General features: G+C 37.9%; 1 protein-coding gene across 1 annotated transcript; it reads right to left on the minus strand.

The window, feature by feature from the left end:
* Positions 1–21551: 21551 nt before the first annotated feature.
* Positions 21552–22588, minus strand: LOC101692457 (olfactory receptor 2T5-like). The gene is made up of 2 exons (XM_045069314.1): positions 22536–22588; positions 21552–22446 (listed from the first exon to the last, which is right to left on the minus strand). Exons 1-2 carry the CDS (start codon positions 22586–22588, stop codon positions 21552–21554), a joined length of 948 nt encoding a protein of 315 aa, XP_044925249.1.
* Positions 22589–23990: the final 1402 nt, after the last annotated feature.

Genomic DNA, 23990 nt, shown 5'->3' on the forward strand with positions numbered 1-23990 from the left:
CTTTGTATTGGGTTATCTGAGCTCTTTATATATTTTGGATATTAGCAAATTTCAGATATATCACTTGCAAATATCTTCTCCCATTCAATATGTTACTTGTTGTTTTATTGATATTATTATTTGTTGTGCAAATGCTTACATTTTTGTGTATTCTCAATACTTTATTATTGCTTTTTTTCCCCTCGTTTAGAAGTCATATCTAGAAAAATGTTACTATGATCAATGTCCAAGAGAGAGCTGCTTATATTGCCTATATTTTATTTAAGGAGTTTTATGGTTTTTGATTTGACATATACATCTATAGTTGATTATAAGCTTATTTTTGTGTGATGTAACAAATTCCAGGTTTAGTCTTTTGCATATAGCTTTCCAGTTTACCCAATACTATTTACTGAAGAGACTATCTTTGCCCTGTTGTATATTCTTGCCTCCTTTGTCATAGAATAATTGACCATATATGTATGTATTTATTTCTGGATCTCTATCTTGTTCCATTAATCTACATTCTATTTTTGTGCCAGTAGCACACTATTTTGATTACTATAGCTTTATAGTATATTTTAAAATATGCTGGGGTTGTGATACCTCTGGCTTTGTTATTTTTTTCTTGTGATTGTTTGACTATTCAGTGTTTTGTGGTTCCATACAAATTTTAGGATTATTTAGTTAGATTCTGTGAAAAATGACGTTGGTATTTTGATAAAGATTGCATTCAACCTGTAGATTGTTTTGGCAGTATCAACATCAAAAATATTAATTCTTCCAGTCCATGAAATATCTTTCTACTTGTTTTTGTCCTTTTCCATTTCTTTTTATCAAAGTTTTACAGTTTTCAGAGTACATATCTTTCACCACCTTGGTTTATTCCTAGGTATTTTGTCCCTTTGGTTGCAATAGTAAATGCAATTGCTTTCTCAATTTTTCCTGTTAATTTGTTATTTATGTGTAGAAATGCAACAAATTTGTTTTAATTTGTATCATCCAACATCACTGAATTAATTTATTAGACCTAGTCCTTTTTTGGTAGAGTCTAAATATGGTGTTATGTCATCTTCAAATAATAAAGTTTTACATTTTCTTACCAATTTGGATGGTTTTTATTTTTTTGTCTGATCCTGGTGGCTAATACTTCCAGTACTATATTGAATAAAAGTGGTGAATGTGGATATGCTTGTTTTGTTCCTCATCTAAGGGGAAATGCTCTCAGGTTTTCATCATTGAGTGTGATGTTAGTTGTGGTTTTTTTTTTTTTTTTCACATATGGCCTCTATGATGTTGAAGTATGTTTCCTTTACAAGTACTTGTTGAGAGTTTATATCATAAAAGGGTAATTAAGGATTAATTTTATCATTCAGAATAGAAGGAGAGATAGTTTCCAGACAAGCAAAAACTAAAGGAGTTCAAAACCACTAAACCAGATCTGCAAGAAATATCAAAGGAGATCTTTGAGTGGAAAGGAAAGACCAAAAGTGACAAAAACAAAAAAGGAACAGAGAAAATCTTCAAAAACAATGACAAAATACATAATCAAATGACACTAAATACGTATCTAACATTAATTACTTTGAATGTAAATGGACTAAATGCTCCAATCAAAAGACTTAAGGTATCAAAATGGATAAAAGAACAAGACCCATCTACACTGTCTACACGAGACACATTTCAGACCTAAAGACAACTGCAGATTGAAAGTAAGAGGATAGAGAAATACGTATCATACAAATTGATTTCAAAAGAAAGTAGAAGTAGCAATATGTACATTAGGAAAAAAAAATGTATTTTAAGAGAACCTGGGTGGCACAGTCAGTAAAATATCTGACTCTTGGTTTTGGCTCAAGTCATGATCTTAGCATGTTAAGAACAAGCTCTGTATTGGACTCCATGCTCAGCACAGTCTGTTTGGGTTTCTTTCTCCTTTTCTCTCTTCTCCTCCCACACCATGCGCGCTCTCTCTCTCTCTCTCTCTCTATATATATATATATATATATATATATATATAATAAATCTTTAAAAAAACTATTAGATTCTAAACCAAAGACTTTAAGAAGAGATGAGAAGGGCACTATATTATAATAAAGAGACTATGCAACAAGATGATCAAACAACTGTAAATGTACATGCCCTCAATCTGGAAGAATTCAAATGTGTAAAGCAATTAATAGTAAACATAAAGAACCTTACTGATGATAATATAATAATAGTAAGGAACCTACACAACTCACCTACCTTAATGGACAGATCATCTAAACAGAAAATTAACAAGGAAATAAAGGTTTTCAGTGACACGCTGGACCAGATGGACTTAATAGAATCAGAACATTCCATCTTAAAATAGCGGAATATGCATTCTTTTCAAGTGAACATAGGACATTCTCCAGAATAGATCACATAGTAGATCATGAATTGGCCTCCACAAGTCAAAAAGATTGAGATCATACTATGCATCATTTCTGACCACAAAATTATGAAACTTGAAGTCAAACACAAGAAAAATTTTAAAAAACCACAAATAGATGGAGATTGAACATTAGGCTACTAAACATTGAATGAGTCAACCAGGAAGTTAAAGAAAAAAATAAAAAATACATGGAAACAAAAGAAAATGAAAACATTGCAGTCAAAAACCTTTGTGATGCAGCAAAAATGGTCCTAAAAGGGAAGTATATACAAATACAGGGCTACCTTAAGAAGCAAGAAATCTCAAATTTAACCTACCTTATACCTAAAGGAGCTAGAAAAATAGCAACAAAAGTTCCCTAAAGCCAGCAGAAGAAAATGAATAATAAAGATTAGAGCAAAAATAAATGATATAGAAACTTAAAAAAAGAGAAAATTTAAAAAAATCAATAAAATCAGGAGCTGTTCTTTGAAAAATTCAATAAATTTGATAACAGCATAGCCAGACTTATCAAAAACAACAGAGAAAGCATCTAAAATCACAAATGGGAGAGGAGAAATAAGATCCAACACAACAGAAATACAATTATAAGGGAATATTATAAAGAACTATATCTTGACAAATTTTATAATCTGGAAGAAATGGATCAATTCTGAGAAACAAATACCAAAACTGAAACAGGAAGAAATAGAAAACTTGAAATGACCAGTAACCATGAAAGAAATTGAATCTCTATTCAAAATGTCTCAACAAACAAAAATCCAGGGCCAGATGGCTTCACAGATGAATTTTAGCAAACGTTGAAAAAAAGCAATTAATACCTGTTCTTTTGAAACTAGTCCAAAAAATAGAAATGGAAGAAAACTTCCAAATGCACTCTAAGGGGGCAGTTTTATCCTGATATGAAAACTAGACAAAGACTCCACTAAAACTAAAACATCAATATCCCTGATGAACATGGATGCAAAAATTCTCAATAAATTGTCTTTCTCTTCTTGACTTATTTCACCTAGCATAATCATCTCCAGTTCCATCCATGTCGATGCAAATGATGGGTATTCATGCCTTTAGATGGCTGAGTAATATTCCATTGTATATATGAGCCACATGTTATTCATCCATTCATCTGTTGAAAGGTATCTCAGCTCCTTCCACATCTTGGCTATTGTGGACATTGCTGTTACAAACTTTGGGGTGCCTGTGCCCTTTTTACTATATGATGAATAACTGAAAAAAATAATAGACTAGAAAGACTTGACTGATATAAATGCAATACAACACAACTTTTGCTATAAAAACAAATTATTGGTACAACTGCTGAGACTTGAATAGGGTCTTATAATTAGTTATCTGTTCTTATTTAATTGGTACTATACTAATTTTTTAAAAATTTATTTCTTTTCAGCATAACAGAATTATTTTTTTATGCACCACACCCAGTGCTCCATGCAATACGTGCCATCCATAATACCCAGCACCTGGCTCCCCCAACCTCCCAACCCTTGTCCCTTCAAAGCCCTTATATTGCGAGCACCTGGGTGGTTCAGTGGGTTAAAGTCTCTGCCTTCGGCTCAGGTTATGATCCCGGGATCCTGGGATTGAGCCCCTCATCAGGCTCTCTGCTCAGCGGGAAGCCGGCTTCTCTTCCTCTCTCTCTCTCTGCCTGCCTCTCTGCCTATTTGTGATCTCTGTCTGTCAAATAAATAAATTTAAAAAAAGTTTAAAAAATAACAACAACAACAAAAAACCCTTAGATTGTTCATCAGAGTCCATTGTCTTTCATGGTTCATCTCCCCTTCCAGTTTCCCTCATTTCCCTTCTCCTCTTGAAATGGATAAAAGACCTGAACGTGAGACAGGAATCCATCAGAATCCTAGAGGAGAACATAGGCAGTAACCTCTTTGTTATCAGCTACAGCAAATTCTTTCAAGATATGTCTCCAAAGGCAAAGGAAACAAAAGCAAAAATAAACCTTTGAGACTTCATCAAAATCCAAAGCTTCTGCACAGCAAAGGAAACAGTCAATAAAACAAAGAGGGAACCCACGGAAAGGTAGAAGATATTTGCAAAAGACAGTACAGACAAAAGGTTGATACTGAGGATCTATAAAGATATTCTCGAAACCAATACACACAAAACAGATAATCATGTCAAAAAATGGGCAGAAGACATGAACAGACACTTCTCCAATAAAGACATAAAAATGGCTACCAGACACATGAAGAAATATTCATCATCACTAGCCATCAGGGAGATGCAAATTAAAACCACATTGAGATACCACCTTACAACAGTTAGAATGGCCAAAATTAGCAAGACAGGAAACAACTTGTGTTGGAAGGGATGTGAAGAAAGGGGAACCCTCTTCCACTGTTGGTGGGAATGCAAGCTGGAGCAGCCTCTTTAAAGAACAGTGTGGAGATTCCTCAAAAAATTAAAAATAGAGATTCCCTATGACCCTGCAATTGCACTCTGGGTATTTACCCCAAAGATATAGATGTTGTGAAAAGAAGGGCCATCTGTACCCCAATGTTTATAGCAGCAATGGCCAAGGTCACCAAACTGTGGAAAGAACCAAGATGTCCTTCAATGGACGAATGGATAAGGAAGATGTGGTCCATATACACTATGGAGTATTATGCCTCCATCAGAAAGGACGAATACCCAACTTTTGTAGCAACATGGATGGGACTGGAAGAGATTATGCTGAGTGAAATAAGTCAAGCAGAGAGAGTCAATTATCATATGGTTTCACTTATTTGTGGAGCATAACAAATAACATGGAGGACATAGGGATATTTTTTATTAAGTTGAGTAATTATAAAAAATTCTCAACAAAACAAAGAGGCTACCCATGGAATGGGAGAAGACATTCACAAATGACACTATAGACAAAGGGCTAATATACAAGATCTATAAAGAACTCCTCAAACTCAACACACACAAAACAGATAACCACATCAAAAAATGGGGAGAAGACATGAACAGACACTTCTCCAAAAAAGACATAAAAATGGCTACCAGACACATGAAGAAATGTTCATCATCCCTAGCCATCAGGGACATTCAAATCAAAACCACATTGTGATACCACCTTACACCATTTAGAATGGCCAAAATTAGCAAGACAGAAAACAACAAGTGTTGGAGAGGATGTGGAGAAAGGGGAGCCCTCTTACACTGTTGGTGGGAATGCAAGTTGGTGCAGCCACTTTGGAGAACAGTGTGGAGATTCCTTAAGAAATTAAAAATAGAGATACCCTATGACATTGCAATTGCACTACTGGGTATTTACCCCAAAGATACAGATATAGTGAAAAGAAGGGCCATTTGTAGCCCAATGTTTATAGCAGTAACAGCCACAGTCAGCAAACTGTGGAAAGAACCAAGATGCCCTTCAACGGATGAATGGATAAAGACAATATGGTCCATATATACAATGGAGTATTATGCTTCTATCAGTAAGGATACAACTTTTGCATCAACACGGACAGGACTGGAGGAGATTATACTGAGTCAAATAAGTTAAGCAGAGAACGTCAATTATCATCTGGTTTCACTTACTTATGGAGCATAAAGAATAATATGGAGGACATTGGGTGAAGGATAGGAAAAGTGAATTGGTGGAAATTGGAGTGGGAGATGAACCATGAGAGACTTTGGACTCTGGAAAACAAACTGAGAGCTTTGGAAGGGAGAGGAATGGAGGATCCTGGTGGTGGGTATTAAAGCCACATCTTACATGGCGCACTGGGTGTGGTGCATAAACAATGAATCTTGGAACACTGAAAAAAATGCAATTAAATTTAAAAAAATGAAAAAAACTTCTCAATCAAGTACTAACAAATTCAAACCAATAATACATTAGAAGAATCATTCACCAGGATTAAGTCAGATTCATTTCTGTGTTGCAAGATGGTTCTATATTCACAGATTAATGTAATACACAACACTGATAAAGGAAGGCTTAAAATTTTAATGTCCTTTCAACAGATGCAGGAAAATTATGTGACAAAGTACAACATTGGTTCATGGTACAAACCTTTAATAAAGTAGTGTATGAAGGGATGTATCTCAACATAATAGAGGCCATATACCAAAACCCCACAGCTAATATCATCCTTAATGGGGAAATACTGAAAGATTTTCCTCTATGGTCAGAAACTAGACAAAACAGGGATATCCAGCCTAACCACTGTTATTTAACAGTACTGGAAGTCCTCTCTCAACAAGCAGACAAAAACAAGAAATAAAAGAACTGCAAATCATTAAGAAAGAATTCAACGTTTCTCTATTTGAAGATGACATGATACTTTATAAAGAAAACCCTAAAAACTCCACCAAAAAATTTGCTAGAACTGATATATGAATTCAGTAAAGTCACAAGGTACAAATAAAAGTCTAAAGATACAATTATGTTGCATTTCTATTCACAAACAATGAACCAGCAGAAAAAGAAATTAAGGAGTCAGTTTATAATTGAATTTATAATTGAATCAAATACTGTAAGAAACCTAGGAATAAACCTAACCAGAATGGTAATATATCTGAAAAATATAAAATATGGATAAAACAATTTGAAGAAGGAACAAAGAAATGGAAAAACATATCATGCTCATGGATTAGAAAAATATTGTGAAAATGTCTGTTACCCAAAGCAATCAACACTTTTTTTGTTTTTTTTTCATTTATTTATTTTCAGCATAACAGTATCATCATTTTTTTCACCACACCAGTGCTCCATGCAATCCATGCCCTCTATAATACCCACCACCTGGTACCCCGATCTCCCACCCCCCGCCACTTCAAACCCTTCAGATTGTTTTTCAGAGTCCATAGTCTTTCATGATTCACCTCCCCTTCCAATTTTCCTCAAATCTCTTCTCCTCTCCATCTCCCCATGTCCTCCATGCTATTTCTTATGCTCCACAAATAAGTGAAATGATATGATAATTGACTCTCTCTGCTTGACTTATTTCACTCAGCATAATCTCTTACAGTCCTATCCATGTTGCTACAAAAGTTGGGTATTCGTCCTTTCTGATGGAGGCATAATACTCCATAGTGTATACGGACCACATCTTCCTTATCCATTCATCCGTTGAAGGGCATCTTGGTTCTTTCCACAGTTTGGCGACCGTGGCAATTGCTGCTATAAACATTGGGGTACAGATGGCCCTTCTTTTCACGACATCTATATCTTTGGGGTAAATACCCAGAGTGCAATTGCAGGGTCATAGGGAAGCTCTATTTTTAATTTCTTGAGGAATCACCACACTGTTCTTTAAAGAGGCTGCACCAGCTTGTATTCCCACCAACAGTGGAAGAGGGCTCCTCTTTCTCCACATCCCCTCCAACACAAGTTGTTTCCTGTCTTGCTAATTTTGGCCATTCTAACTGGTGTAAGGTGATATCTCAATGTGGTTTTAATTTGAATCTCCCTGAAGGCTAGTGATGATGAACATTTTTTCATGTGTCTGATAGCCATTTATATGTCTTGATTGGAGAAGTGTCTGTCCATATCTTCTGCCCATTTTTTTATATGATTGCCTGTTTTGTGTGTGTTGAGTTTGAGGAGTTCATTATAGATCCTGGATATCAACCTTTTGTCTGGACTGTCATTTTTTTTTCTTTTTTAAATTAATTAATTCATTTATTTTCAGTATTTTTAAAATTAAATTGATTTATTTATTTTCAGAAAAACAGTATTCATTATTTTTTCACCACACCTAGTGCTCCATACAATCCATGCCCTCTTTAATACCCACCACCTGGTACCCCAACCTCCCACCCCCCTGCCCCTTTAACCCCCTCAGATTATTTTATAGAGTCCATAGTCTCTCATGGTTTACCTCCCCTTCCAATTTACCCCAACTTCCTTCTCCTCTCTAACACCCCTTGTCCTCCATGGTATTTGTTATACTCCACAAATATGTGAAACCATATGATAATTGACTCTCTCTGCTTGACTTATTTCACTCAGCATAATCTCTTCCAGTCCCATCCATGTTGCTACAAAAGTTGGGTATTCTTCCTTTCTGATGGAGGCATAATACTCCACAGTGTATATGGACCACATATTCCTTATCCATCTGTCTGTTGAAGGGCATCTTTGTTCTTTCCATAGTTTGGCGACCATGGCCATTGCTGCTATAAACATTGTGGTACAGATGGCCCTTCTTTTCACTACATCTGTATCTTTGGGGTCAATACCCAGTAGTGCAAATGCAGGGTCAGAGGGGAGTTTTTTGAACACTGCTTCAATCTTGTTACTAGATATATGTCTATTCAGGGTGTCAATTTTTTCCTGGTTCAATTTTGGGAGTTTATATTTTTCCAGGAAGGCATCCATTTTATCTAGGTTGCTTAGCTTATTGAAATATATTTGTTGATTATAACTTATGATTGTTTCTACTTCCTTGCTGGTTAGTTGTGATCTCTCACTTTTCTTTCATAATTTTATGAATTTGGGCTTTCTCTCTTTTCTTTTAGATTAGTGTGCCCAATGGTTTATCGATCTAATTCTTTAAAAGAAAAAAAAACAGCTTCTAGTTTCACTGATACATTCTACTCTATCTCTGGTTTCTACCTCATTGATCTATGCTCTAATCCTGAATATTTCCCTTCTTGTGTGTGCTGTTGGTGTGATTTTTTGTTGGTTCTCCAGTTCTTTAGAGAGCTGTTGTATTCTGAATTTTTCAGTTTTTTCGAGGGAGCCTTGAATGGCTATGTATTTCCCCCTTAGGACCGCCTTTGCTCTATCCCATAGGTTTTGGACTTAAGGGTCTTTATTCTTATTGGTTTTAATGTCTTGTTTCAGTTCTTCTTTGATCTCCTGGTTGATCCAAGCATTCTTAAGCAAGGTGATCTTTAGTGTCCAGGTGTTTGAGTTCTTTCAGAACTTTTCCTTGTAATTGAACTCCTGTTTCAAAGCATTGTGATCTGAGAATATGCATGGAATAATCTCAGTGTTTTGGTGTCAGTTGAGTCCTGATTTGTGAACCAGTATGTGGTCTATTTTGGAGAAGGTTCCATGTGCACTTGAGACGAATGAGTATTCTGTTGTTTTAGGGTAGAATGTTGTGTATATATCTATGAGGTCCATCTGGTCTAATGTGTCATTCAATGCTCTTATTTCTTTATTGGTTTTCTGCTTCGATTATCTATTTCTGAAAGAGGTGTGTTAAGATATCCTACTATTAATGTATTCATATAACTATGACTCTTTATCTTGATGAACAGTTTTATTATGTAATTGGATGCTCCCATATTGTGGGCATAGATATTTACAATTGTTAGATCATCTTGTTGGACAGTCCCTTTAAGAACTATGTGGTGTCCTTCTGTATCTCTGACTACAGTCTTTAGTTTAATATCTTATTTGTATGATATAAGAATCTCTACTGCAGCCTTCTTTTGAGGTCCATTGGCATGAAAAATGCTTCTCCATCCCTTAACTTTCAGTCTGGGTGTACACTGTGGTTCGAAATGGGTCTCTTGTAGACAACATATGGATGGGTCCTTTTGTTTTACTTAATCTGCAACCTTTTGCCATTTTATGGGTGCATTTAGGCCATTCACATTGATAGTGATTATTGATAGATACGTTTTTATTGAAATAGAGTTACCTTTGAAGTATTTCTTTCTGTAGATTATCTTTATATTTATGTTCAATGATATTTCGAATTTTTTCTCTTTTATAACCCCCCCCTTATATTTCCGCAGTGTTGGCTTGGTGGTTGCATAGTCTTTTAAGCCTTGTCGGTCTTGGAAACTCTTTATCTCTCCATCCATTTTGAATGTCAGTCTTGCTGGATAAAGTATTCTTGGCTGCATGTTCTTCTCATTTAGTGCCCTGAATATATCTTACCAGCCCTTTCTGGCTTGCCAGGTCTCTGTGAAGAGGTCTGATATTTTTCTGATGAGCTATCCTCTCTGCGTAAGAAGCTTCTTTGTTTTGGCTGCTTTCAAGAGGTTCTGCCTACAATTATAATTCTTCATTCTTACTATTACGTGCCTCCAGGACTTTCAAGAATCTTAAATCTTGGGGGGAATCCATTCTGCCTTTAGTACATGAAAGCTGGTTTCATTCATTACATTGGGAAACTTTTCATGGACAACTTGTTTCATTATATCTTTTAGACTTCTTTCTTTCTCCTCCCCTTCATGGATTCCAATTATTCTGATGTTGGAACGTTTTGTGGCATCATTTATTTCCCTGATTCTGTTTTTGTGGGTTCCAGGCTTCCTCCTCATCCGTTTTTCTGTTTGTCCTCCATGTCACTAATTCTATATTCTGTCTCAGTTACCCAGCTTTTAGAGTATAGATTAGATTGGAACTCATTGAGAGCATTTTGAACATCATCTCTGGTGGCTTTCAGTTTTGTCCTAATCAATTCCGCTTGCTCATCTATGGCTTTCTCCATCCTAGCTATTGCCTGGATAATTGTTAGCCTGAATTACCTTTCTGATATATTGTCTATGTCGATGGTCATTAGCTCTGTTGTAGAAGGCCCCTCCTCTGTATTTTTCTTCTGCTGGGCATTCCTCCTCATCATCATTTTGATGAGAGATGACTGAACGGATATAGCTGGATGTATCGACCATGGTGTAGTCAAGGTGCACCCTGGAATGCTTCTGAGCAATCAGGATCCCCCTCCCAAATGAGAGAAAAAAATAAAAGAAAAAGAAAAAAAAAGAGAGAGATAGAGATAGACAGGAAGAAAGGGAAGATAGAAGAGAAGGTTCAGCCCAAATGGGCCCCAAGGTAAGATTTATGAAGTATTCAAATAAAAACAGACAAATAAAAAGACTGATAAAAGTATATGACAAGGAGAGACAAGATGGCGTAGAAGTAGGAGGAGGTGCTGTTTGAACATTTACCCTAACATGAGCTGATTACCTACCAAGGAACTCCGATCACCCATGAAATTAGCCTGACATCAGAATTATACATGTCTGGATCTCTACAGGGACAAGACACCAGTGGGCAGGTAAAGCAGAGAGGGAACATCGGACTGATATTGGAAGATAAACAGAGGGGGACCAAGCTGCCAAAGGCGACCAACTGGAAAGTAATACCCCGACACATGAGTGCCCTGCATCTGGAGACCAGCATTAACTTGGAGACTCGTTGAAAGCTCTCAAAAAGAGCAAAGGATCATGGGGGAAATTGTGGGAATCGGGCAGCTAGGGAAAGGGGCTTAAGTCCCCAGACCCAGGACAGCCTCCCCTGGTGCTGAGCCAGAGAGAGTGTGGTGGAGAAACCAGGTCTTGGGTCCCTGAGCAACCAGTGTGCCTGAGAACACTTGGGGTCTGGCTCCTTTGAGGTCTGGAAGCCTCGCCAAATGGCAGACTGCCAAGTCATTCTAACAGACCCTGAGACGTGTGCACCCCACAGTCTACCCTGAGAGAGGTGTGCAAAGGACCAGCCTGGTGCTCTTGGACCTGCTCTTGCCCTGCTATCAGAGCCTGAGACGCACATGCCCCACACCCTCACTTGAGAGAGGTGTGTGCTAGCCCAGCGCTCTTAGGCCCAGGAAGACCAGGCACTCCCAGCCTTGGCCAGCGGGAGAATCTCAGTGTGGGATCACTGCTTGGAACATTTACGGTGGTCTGGAGCTTCCCAGACAGCTGCCGCTGCCATGGTATGGGTACAAGCAGAAGATGCTGTGTCCCCAGGGACCACGACTCAGAACCTGCTCTGCCAGCGGCCAAGGGGGAATTAATATGGGCTCTTCAGCACCCACAGGGAAGCAGACGGAGGCTTCTCTCTGAGAGGGTGGTCGGGGTGCAGTTTGCTTTTCTCCAAACCTCCAAAAACCATCAAAAGCTGTCAAGGTGAGAGAAAAGAAGTGAACAAACATAAAAGCCTCCAGATAACAAAAGCTTGAAAAATCCGGTTTCCTCAGAGCCCACCCCCTTGAGGGGGGCAGGAGGACTTAACTCTAGGAACATCACTGACTGAAAATGCACATGGGAGGCCCCTCCCCCAGAAAACCAACCAGGAAGAAAAAAATAAAAGACTACAAGAGAACAACCACCACTACTTCATAGATACAATTTTATTTTTAACTTGTTCCCACAATACTGGTTCATTTTTTCAAATATATATAGATAATTTTTTTTGCCATCATGGAGAGATGTCCAATACATCAAATTTCATAATAACCTTCTAACCTGAACTTTTTGATAAATACACCTGTGTATTTATTTTGCATTTCTATTTTTAAATTTTTTTTAAATTTTAGTTTAGTTTGGTCTAGTTTATTCTTTTTTTATTTTTATTTTCTAATATTCATATGCAGTTAAACTTCAAGGTAATCCCGTTTCCCCAATCAATGCTACCCCTATAGGTAAACCAATTTTTAATCACTCTTTATCTTAGGAAAGTTGAGTCCTTCAAAAAGATATCAATATACATCCAGGAAGAATAAAAACAACCTTCCTCGCCCACACTGAGAATTTATAAACACTCTCCCATCTTTTTGTTCTGCCTGTGCTTCTGTGTATTTCTGTTTGTTCTGATAGTTTATAAATAATACACTTGGGCTTCGTTTTCATGAGACTCTTCTTTTTTTTCATATATATATATTTTTTCTTTGTCCTATATTTTATCAGTCTTTTTGTTTTTCTGTTTTTATTTGTATACTTTATCAATCTCAACTTAGGGCCCATTTGGGCTGATCTTTCTCTTTATCTTGCAAACCTTCTCTTTGATCTTCCCTTTTCCCTTTTATTCCTGTCTCTCTATCTCTATCTCTTTTTTTTTCTTTTTCTTTTCTTTTCTCTCTCGTTTGAGTGGGGAATCCTGCTTGCTCAGAAGCATTCCAGGGTGCACCTTGATTGCACCACGGTCGATACATCCAGCTACATCCATTGAGCATATCTCAACAAAATGACTAGGAGTAGGAATGCCCAATAGAAGAAAAAATACAGAGGATGGGCCTTCTTCAACAGAGCTAATGACTATGGACATAGACAATATGTCAGAAAGAGTATTTGGGCTAGCAATTATCTAGGCAATAGCTACGTTGGAGAAAGCCATGGATGACCAAACAGAGCTGTCAAACAGAATTGATTAAGGCAAAACTGAAAGCAACCAGGGATGATATTCACAATGTTAGGGCAGAGCTGAAAGCCACCAGGTCCAAGGTTCACAATGCTCTCAATGAGTTCCAATCTAACCTAAATTCTCTAAAAGCTAGGGTAACTGAGAGAGAAGATAGAATTAGTGATCTGGAGGACAAAGAATTAGAGAGAAAGGATGAGGAGGAAGCCTGGAACAAACAGTTTAAAAGCCATGAAAACAGAATCAGGAAAATAAATGATGCCATGAAATGTTCCAATGTCAGAATAATTGGAATCCTTGAAGGGGAGGAGAAAGAAAGAAGTCTAGAAGATATAGTGGAACAAGTTGTCTATGAAAATTTTCCCAATCTCGCGAATGGAACCAGCATTTATGTACTAGAGGCAGAACAGTCTCCACCCAAGATGATAGATTCCAAAAAAATATCAAGATCCCTGATAGTAAAATTGAGAAATCATAATTGTAGATTTAATTTCTTAAAAGCCACTAGGACAAAGAGGCTCCTTACTTACGGAGGAAAGCCCATCAGAATAATGTCAGACCTGTCCACAAAGACCTGGCAAGCCAGAAAGGGCTGGCAAAATATATTCAGGGCACTAAATGAGAAGAGCGTGCAGCCAAGAATACTTTATCCAGCAAGACTGGTATTCAAATTGGATTGAGAGATAAAGAGTTTCCAAGACTGGTAAGGCTTAAAAGACTATGCAACCACCAAGCCAAAACTGCAGGAAATATTAAGGGGGGTTTTATAAAAGAGGAAAAATCCTAAGAATATCATTGAACAGAAATATAGAGACAATCGACAGAAAGACTTCAAAGGTAACAGGATGTCAATAAAAACGTATCTATCAATAATCACTCCCAATGTGAATGGCCTAAATGCACCCATAAAATGGCACAGGGTTGCAGATTGGATAAAACAACAGGACCATCCATATGTTGTCTACAAGAGACCCATTTCAAACCTCAGTGTACACCCAGACTGAAAGTGAAGGGATGGAGAACATCTTTCATGCCAATGACCTCAAAAGAAGGCCACAGTAATGATTCTCATATCATATAAATTAGATTTTGAACTAAAGACTGTAGTCAGAGATACAGAAGGTCACTACATCATTCTTAAAGTGACTATTTACCAAGATGATTTAACAACTGTAAATATCTATGCCCCCAATATGGGAGCATCCAATTACATAGAAAAAATATTAATCAAGATAAAGAGTCATATTGATATGAATACATTAATAGTAGGAGATCTTAACATGCTTCTCTCAGAAATAGACAGTTCATTGAAGCAGAAAATTAATAAAGAAATAAGAGCATTGAAGGACACATTAGACTAGATGGACCTCATAGATATATACAGAACATTCTACCCTAAAACAACAGAATACTCATTCTTCTCAAGTGCACATGGAACCTTCTCCAGAATAGACCACATACTGGGTCACAAATCAGGACTCAACCGACACCAAAACACTGATTATTCCCTGCATATTCTCAGATCACAATGCTTTGAAACTGGAGTTCAATCACAACGAAAAGTTCAGAAGGAACTCAATCACCAAGAAGCTAAAGATCACCTTGCTTAAGAATGCTTGGATCAACCAGGAGATCAAAGAAGAACTGAATCAATTCATGGAAAGCAATGAGAATGAAGACGCTTCAGTCCAAAACCTATGGGATATAGCAAAGGCAGTCCTAAGGGGGAAATACATCGCCATCCAAGCCGCCCGCAAAAAAATTGAAAAATCCAGAACACATCAGCTGTCTCTACACCTTAAAGAACTGGAGAATCAACAACAAATCAAACCAACTCCACAGATAGGAAGGGAAATAATCAAGATTAGAGCTGAGATCAATGAGGTAGAAACCAGAGTTATAGTAGAACATATCAATGAAAATAGAAGCTCGTTTTTTGAAAGAATCAATAAGATCGATAAACCATTAGCCACGCTAATCCAAAAGAAAAGATAGAATGTCCAAATTTATAAAATTATGAATGAAAAGGGAGAGATCACAACTAATACCAAGGGTATAGAAACAATCATCAGAGGTTATTATCAACAGTTTATTGCCAATAAGCTAAGAAAACTTGATGAAATGAATGCATTCCTGGAAAACTATAAACTCCCAAATTTGAACCGTGAAGAAATTGACAACCTGAATAGACCCATATCTAGTAATAAGATTGAAGCAGTGATCACAAACAACCCAGAAAACAAGAGCCCAGGACCTGACGGATTACCTGGGGAATTCTATCAAACTTTCGAAGAAGAAATAACACTTATTCTCCTGACGCTGTTTCAAAAAAATGAAGCAGAAGGAAAACTTCCAGATTCTTTTATGAAGCCAGCATTACCCTGATCCACAAACCAGACAAAGACCCTATGAAAAAGGAGACTTTCAGACCAATATCTCTGGTGAATATGGATGCTAAGATTCTCAACAAGATCCTAGCAAACAGGATCCAACAGCATATTAAAAAGATGATCCACCATGATCAGGTGGGATTTATTCCTGGGCTACAAGGATGGTTCAACAGTCGCAAATCAATCAATGTGATAAAACAAATTAATATGAGAAGAGAGAAGAACCACATGGTCTTCTCAATTGATGCAGAAAAAGCATTTGACAAAATTGAGCATCAGTTCTTGATTTAAAAGCTTCAAAGTATAGGGATAGAAGGAACATTCCTGAACTTCACAAACTCTATCTATGAAAGACCCACAGCAAAGATCATCCTCAATGGGAAAAAGCTCACAGCCTTTCCGCTGAGATCAGGATGCCCACTCTCACCACTTTTGTTCAACATAGTATTAGAAGTCCTAGCAACAGCAATCAGACAACAAAGAGAAATAAAAGGTATCCAAATTGGCAATGAACAAGTCAAACTCTCTCTCTTCACAGATGACATGATTCTATATATGGAAAACCCAAAAGACCCCACCCCCAAACTACTAGAACTCATACAGCAATTCAGTAATGTGGCAGGATACAAAGTTAATGTACAGAAATCAGTGGCTTTCTTATACAGAACAATGAATATACAGAAAGGAAATTTAGAGAATTGATTCCATTTACTATAGCACCAAGAACCATATGATACCTGGGAATAAACCTAACCAAAGAGGTAAAGGATATTTACTTGAGGAACTATAGAACACTCATGAAAGAAATTGAAGAAGACACAGAAAGATGGAACACCATTCCATGCCCTTGGATCGGAAGAATAAACATTGCTAAAATGTCTATACTTCCTAGAGCAATCTATACTTTTAATGTCATTCCAATAAAAATTCCACTGGTATTTTTCAAAGAGCTGTAGCAAATAATCCTAAAATTTGTATCGAATCAGAAGAGACCCCAAATCATTAAGGAAATGTTGAAAAAGAAAAACAAAAAAGAAAAAAAAAAAGAAAAACCTGTGGCATCACGTTACCTGATTTCAAGCTTTACCACAAAGCTGTGATCACCAAGACAGCATGGTACTTGCATAAAAACAGACAGACAGACCAGTGGAACAGAGTAGAGAGCCCAGATATGGACCCTCAACTCTATGGTCAAATAATCTTTGATAAAACAGGAAAAAATATACAGTGGAAAGAAGACAGTCTCTTCAATAAATCATGCTGGGAAAACTGGACAGCTATATGCAGAAGAATGAAACTCAACCATTCTCTTACACTGTACACAATGATCAACTCAAAATGGATAAAAGACCTCAACGTGAGACAGGGATCCATCAGAATCCTAGAGGAGAACATAGGCAGTAATCTCTTCGATATCATCCACAGCAACTTCTTTCAAGATATGTCTCCAAAGGCAAAGGAAACAAAAGCGAAAATGAACTTTTGGGACTTCATCAAGATCGAAGGCTTCTGCATAGCAAAGGAAATGGTCAATAGAGCAGGGAGGAAACCCATGAGATGGGAGAAGATATTTTCAAGTGACAGTACAGACAAAGGATTGATATCCAGGATCTGCAAAGAACTCCTCAAACTCAACACACAAAACAGATAATCATGTAAAAAAAAAATGGGCAGAATATATGAACAAACACTTCTCCAATGAAGACATACAAATTACTATCTGACACATCAAAAAATGTTCGTCATCACTGGCCATCAGGTATATTCAAATTAAACCACATTGAGATACCATCTTACACCAGTTAGAATGGCCAAAATTAGCAAGACAACATGTGTTGGAGAGGATGTGGAGAAAGGGGAACCCTCTTACACTGTTGGTGGGAATGCTAGTTGGTGCAGCCACTTTGGAAAACAGGGTGGAGATTCTTCATGAAATTAAAAATTGAACTTGCTAGGACTCTGCAATTGCACTTCTGGGTGTTTACCTCCAAAATACAGATGCAGTGAAAAGAAGGGCTATCTGTACCCCAATGTTTATAGTAGAAATGTCCATGGTCGTCAAACTGTGGAAAGAACCAAGATGCCCTTAAACAGAAGAATGCATAAGGAAGATGGTCAGTATGCCTCCATCAGAAAGGATGAATACCCAACTTTTGTAGCAACATGGACGGGACTGGAGGAGATTATTCTGAGTGAAATAAGTCAAGCAGAGAGAGTCAATTATCATATGGTTTTGCTTATTTGTGGAGCATAACAAATAACATGGACAACATAGGGAGATAGAGAGGAGAAGGGAGTTGAGGTAAATTGGTTTGGGAGGTGAAACATGAGAGACCATGGACTCTGAAAACCATCTGAGGGTTGTTTCTTTTTTTAATTTTTTATTTCTTTTCAATGTAACAGTATTCATTGTTTTTGCACCACACCCAGTGCTCTATGCAATCCATGCCCTCCCTAATACCCACCACCTTGTTCCCCCAACCTCCCACCCCCCACCTCTTCAATACCTTCAAAAGTCTTGTTCTACTACTCAACCAACTCAGAATTCACACTTTTTAGAAAATATCCATTTGGATACTACCTAGTGGCCTCAAACAAATTAGCTAAACTGTTGGTGCCTTAGTTTCCTTATGTGTAAAATGAGATAAAATGAATACCTGCCCTATAGTCAAGAATACTATAGTGTACACTTAAAACATTGCTAAGAAGTATGAGAAGTATGATCTCATCATAGATGTTCCTACCACTATCAAACAAATTGAACAACCATCACCACAATAACAAAAATAGTATCTGTTTCAAAGAGTTTAATATATGTGAATAACTTAATATACATAATGTCATTATGATAGTGACGGGAATATAATTTAAAATAAATATACCAAATAAAATATTCCATAAGAAAAGTGTATTTGTGAAAAACAATGCAAACTTCTCCACCTATGCTGATTTATTCCTAAATTGGGTAATGATATATTTGTTATTTTTAAACATTTAGTTTATTTATTCGACAGAGAGAGAGCAAAAGCAGGTGAACCAGCAGAGGGAGAAGGAGAAGAAGGCTCCCCATTAAGCAGAGAGCCTTACATGGGGCTTGATCCCAGGACCCTGGGATCATGATCTGAGCCAAAGACATATGCTTACCAGGCTGAGACACCCAGGTTCCCAATCTGATAATAATTTCAATCATAGTCCTTTATTCCTTTTGATATAGGATCACTTAGGGCTTCTTTTCATGGGTTAAAAATTATTTCTCTGGCCAAATTCTGGTTGAATCATGAGCACAAATACTTGAACATATTTTGAAGTTTGTACATTTTAACTACTTCAATGCACAGCTAGCAGCACTGTAAGAGCATATGAGTGACAGAAACTCTTCCAGTTTTACACTCTAGCACAAAAAAATTTGGAGCACCAAAATTTTCTCTATGTCTAGTAATTCTGAGTATCATGTACTGTATATAATATAATAAATGTAAGCTGACTAAGATTTTCCAGCTAAAGAGTTCACATAAATCTTTATTAGTGTAAGTTATGGAAAATTGTATTTTGAGCACTTTACTTAAATAATTTTTTTATTCTAAAACATTTTTGTCTCATTTTTTTCTTGAGATAGAGTAAAAAATTAATCTTTGAAAAAATATGGATCTATAAAAAATTTTGTTTTGTTTGCTCCATTTTGTTTCCCATGCCTACAGTGTTCCAAATGGAATAAAAAATGTATGTGTACTCTAAGAAACAAACTGAGGGTTTTGGAGCAGGGGGTGGTTGGAAAGGTCTGATGGTGGGTATTAAGGAGGGCACGTATTGTATGGAGCACTGAGTGTGGTGCATAAACAATGAATCTTTGGAACATTGAAAAAATAAAATTAAATTAAAAAAATGTGTATGTCAATCACAAATTGAGGGGTGATATATACACGACTCAAATATTTTGGAAGTTAAAGAGTGTCCATATCTTATGTACTTCATTTGACTGCAACAACAATATTTTAAGCTAATTTTCCAAAGCTCTTTCCCTAAATACTGCAAGATCCTTATTTTCTAGTCATTAAAGGATCAAGTGTGTAAAAAAGAAAGGGGGGTGTGGAATAACACCTTTTGAAACCACCTGTTAATTCACAACTTGTCACAGCTAATTGTAAATGGGTAAACATGCAACCAAATTTGTGGTTTTATGGAATATATTCAACAAGGCCCAGCTTACACCTCAAAAGCCCATAATTCCACTTGGAAAGGTCCATTCCAGTTAGATCAACACTATTCAGCTTATCTTCTACTCTTCTGGTTTTCAACCAATTGTTGCTCTTCTCCAATAGATTCCCACTGATTTAACTTTTCTGCAATCCAGATCTGGTCATTTTGTTATCGTTTGTAAATATCTTGGTCATGAAAGGGCAAGAAATGAAGGTATAAGGTGAATCAGGAAGGAGGTGCTGTTGGGGCATTTCTCTCCTGCTTGGTCAACCACCTGAACTTTGCTCATAGTGCTCCTTTATTGTTGCATCATGTCGTTGCTCCTTGAGCAAGAGCCCTGCTCCCAGCCTCCTGTACTCATATGAAGGTAGCATCTGGTCACCATTCAACACTGAGATCGAGGGTCTTCTTTCAGCTTCTTTGTTTGGCTGAATTCACATGTCATAGGTAGAACAGGTATGTCCTTATGAGCTGTGCCTTTTCTACAGGATTCTCAAAATAATTTATGTATTTTACTACAACTATTTGCACAAGCTATACCTATAGACCAAATTCTTTAGGGATAGTAGATATTTGTTATTTATATGTTAAATTCAGTTTTCTATTATTTTTTTTTATTATAGCATAAGATGTGATTTTTGAATAAATGAAGGATTGGTTGTTTGATGGCCTTCCTCTGCTTGTTTGTATAAATGACATACTTTAAATCTCAGCTCTGATATTACTTTATGCTGGAAAGTTTCCCTAAACCTGACTTCTTGGGGTTAATATTTTTACCACAGTACATTCTACCACAAGGTACTAATGATTTAAGAGAGATAACTGCCACTGGATGTCTTCAGTTCTGAAACCCAAGGAACAAAATCGATCTAATTAAACACAGGACAACAACTGGATTGCAGCAGTAGTGATCAGCCCTGTTAATTTTTTCATGATTTCCAAGATTTTTCACTTAAAATGACACCATGCAGCAAGGACAAATTTTTAAAATATCCAAAAGTTTGATACTTTATATTTTATTCCCAAGTAATTTTGAATTTATAGAAAATTAGTATGAATAGTAAAATTAGCATGAATATTAATAATTGTACAATAAAAATTAATATACCTTTTGCTTAGATTCATGTATTAGAATTACATCCCATGGGATTTATCACTTCTCTCTCCACCTGTCTGTCTCTTATCAGGTGTACAACTTATGACCCTTGTTTCTAAATATCTTGGTATGTATTTCCTACAAATATGAGTATTTTCCCACAGAATCACAGTGCAGTTATAAATTTCAGAAAAATATAACATGCGTACAATACAATTGTACAAATATTTTGAATACAGAAATGTAAAAATGAAGAGGTTTCCAATATAAGGAAACAATTCCTCTGAAAGGGATGAATAGGTGTTGACATATGGTACGAGAATCTGAAGAATAACATTGGCATAGAATCCTAAAGTTCTAATTTGTAGCATGAAGGAAAAGAAACAGTACAAATATTTCCTACTTTATACTTTCCTGTAAGACAGATCCCACATTCAACATTTTTTTTAGAGCCCTTGTGACATCCTTATTCCTAAGACTATAAATTAAAGGATTTAGAACAGGAGTGAGTATAGTGTAAAAGACATATGCAATCATGTCCTTCTCAGAGGTGTGATAGGAGGTGGGAAGCATGTAGGTATAGACATCAGCACCATAGAAGAGGATGACCACCATCATGTGGGAAGAATAAGTGGCAAAGGCCTTCTTCCATGCCTCTGCTGAGTTCATCCTGTGGATGGTGAAGAGGATGAAAGAATAGGAGCTTGAAATGATTGTCACAGGGATGAGGAGCATGAGAAAACAGTACAGGTACATGAGGGTCTCATAGAGGGAAGTGTCTGAGCAGGAAAGCTTCATTATAGCAGGGACCTCACAGAAGAAATGATGGATTTCCTGGGAACTACAGAAGGGGAAGTTCATGGTGACGGGTGTGAGCATAAATCCATCCACAGATCCAAGAAACCAGGAGGAAGACACCAAGAGGAGACACACCCTATGGTTCATGAGGATAAAATAATGGAGTGGATGGCAGATGGCCACATAGCGGTCATAGGCCATGGCAGCTTGAAGAAAAAATTCTGAACCTACTAGTGTCAGATAAAGAAACATCTGCATCCCGCATTCGGGGGCTGAGATCTTATTCACTCCTGTGACCTGGTCCATGAGCATCTTGGGCACAGTGCCAGAAATGTACATCACATCCATGAGAGACAATTGGGTGATAAAAAAGTACATGGGGTTATGCAGGTGAACATCGCAGTCTATCAGAAGGATCAGGATGGTATTGCCAGACAAGGCCATTAGGAAAACCACAAAAATGACCACATAAAGAAGAGCTGGGTGGTTGGATTTGTCGGAGGCAGGCCCCTGGCCAGGGCAGCCTCCACCATTAACAGATGGCGCCTGGCTAGTTGACAGGTTAGGATTGCCTCGTGAGACTAAGCGAAATGCCCAATGAGGAAGTAAACAGCATTGGTTGCTGCGAAGTTGTTCATTTAGGTGCACAGCCTGATTCGCTCCCTCCTGTACCCTGCTCGCTGATTGGTCATGTAAGTGTATATAAGTGTGTAGACTTGCGGAAATAAGGAGAGAGAAGATGCATCCGAACTGGGGCTTCTGTTCATCCTTGCGGGCTGAGGGCGATAAATGGCGCCGGCACCTGGGAACTAAATAAAGGAATCTTGCAAGGTAATCCGCAGGATAGCGGGGAGTAAAGGTCCGCAGGTAAGCGGAGACATTAGCCACGTTCAAAAGTGGGAATTCCGCGGTAAAGCGGGGAGTAAAAATAGAAGAACCTTGCAAGGGAGAAGTCCGCAGGTAAGCGGGGTAAAACCATGACAAAGGTGGTGGGAAACTTGTACAAGACCGCAACAAGAAGTGGGGTGGCCATAGAGCTGGGATTTTCTTATCATCGAAACCGCAGGTAAGTGGGGAAGGGACCATGATCAAAGTGGTAGGAATCTTGAACAAGACTGCAATAAGAAGCAGGGCGGCCTTAGAGCCGGGATTTAGCGAGTCCGCAATAAGAAGCGGGGCGGCCTTAGTGCCGGGATTTTACAAGTCTGCAATAAGCGGGGTGGCCTTAGAGCCGGGATTTAGCGGGGAGTATATGCGGAACAGCCATTAGGTTGGGATTCTAATTATGGGATCTGGACTGTCAAAGTCGAGGTTAGAGGGTTCCCTAGAGGACCTTCTAAAGGCCAATGGCACGCCTTAAAAACGAAAACTGCTAAGATAAAAACGGTCAAGCAGCAGCTGAAAGACATTCAGCCCATATGGATTCTTCGCCCAAGCCCTTAGTTCTTTGGAGGACACTGCCCGCTGTAATGCAGCGGCTGGAAATCCTCAGTGGGACCTAGAAATGTTAATGGGAATAGGACCGTATATGGGAAAGCAGGCCCAAATACAATACAACCCTGCGGTGTATCTGCAAATAGCCGCGGCGGCCACTAAAGCATGGAAGACAATTCAGGGCAGTGGGGATTTACAAGGTTATCACCCTCGCCCTGCAAGGATGACAATAAGCCCCAGTTCGGATGCATCTTCTATTTCCGCAAATCTACACACTTATATACGCTTACACGACCAATCAGCGAGCAGGTTACAGGAGGGAGTGAATCAGGCTGTGCACCTAAACGAACAACTTCGCTAGCAACCAATGCTGTTTACTTCCTCTTTGGGCGTTCCGCTTAGTCACACCAGGCAATCCTAACGTGTCAACTAGCCAGGTGCCATCTTTTAATGGCGGAGGCCGCCCTGGCCAGGGGCCTGCCTCCAGCATCTCCCCTTTTTCCTTTTATGGCAAGGATCGTGCCTGTCTTAGGTTGTCAGTGGCGGGGAATATCCTTACCCATCATCAGATGGCAGATATCAATGATCTGCGTCCTGTCTTAGGTT

This window comes from Mustela putorius, unplaced genomic scaffold (genome assembly GCF_011764305.1).
Source record: "Mustela putorius furo isolate JIRA1106 unplaced genomic scaffold, ASM1176430v1.1 tig00003923_pilon_pilon_pilon, whole genome shotgun sequence".
Taxonomy (NCBI): Eukaryota; Metazoa; Chordata; class Mammalia; order Carnivora; family Mustelidae; genus Mustela; species Mustela putorius.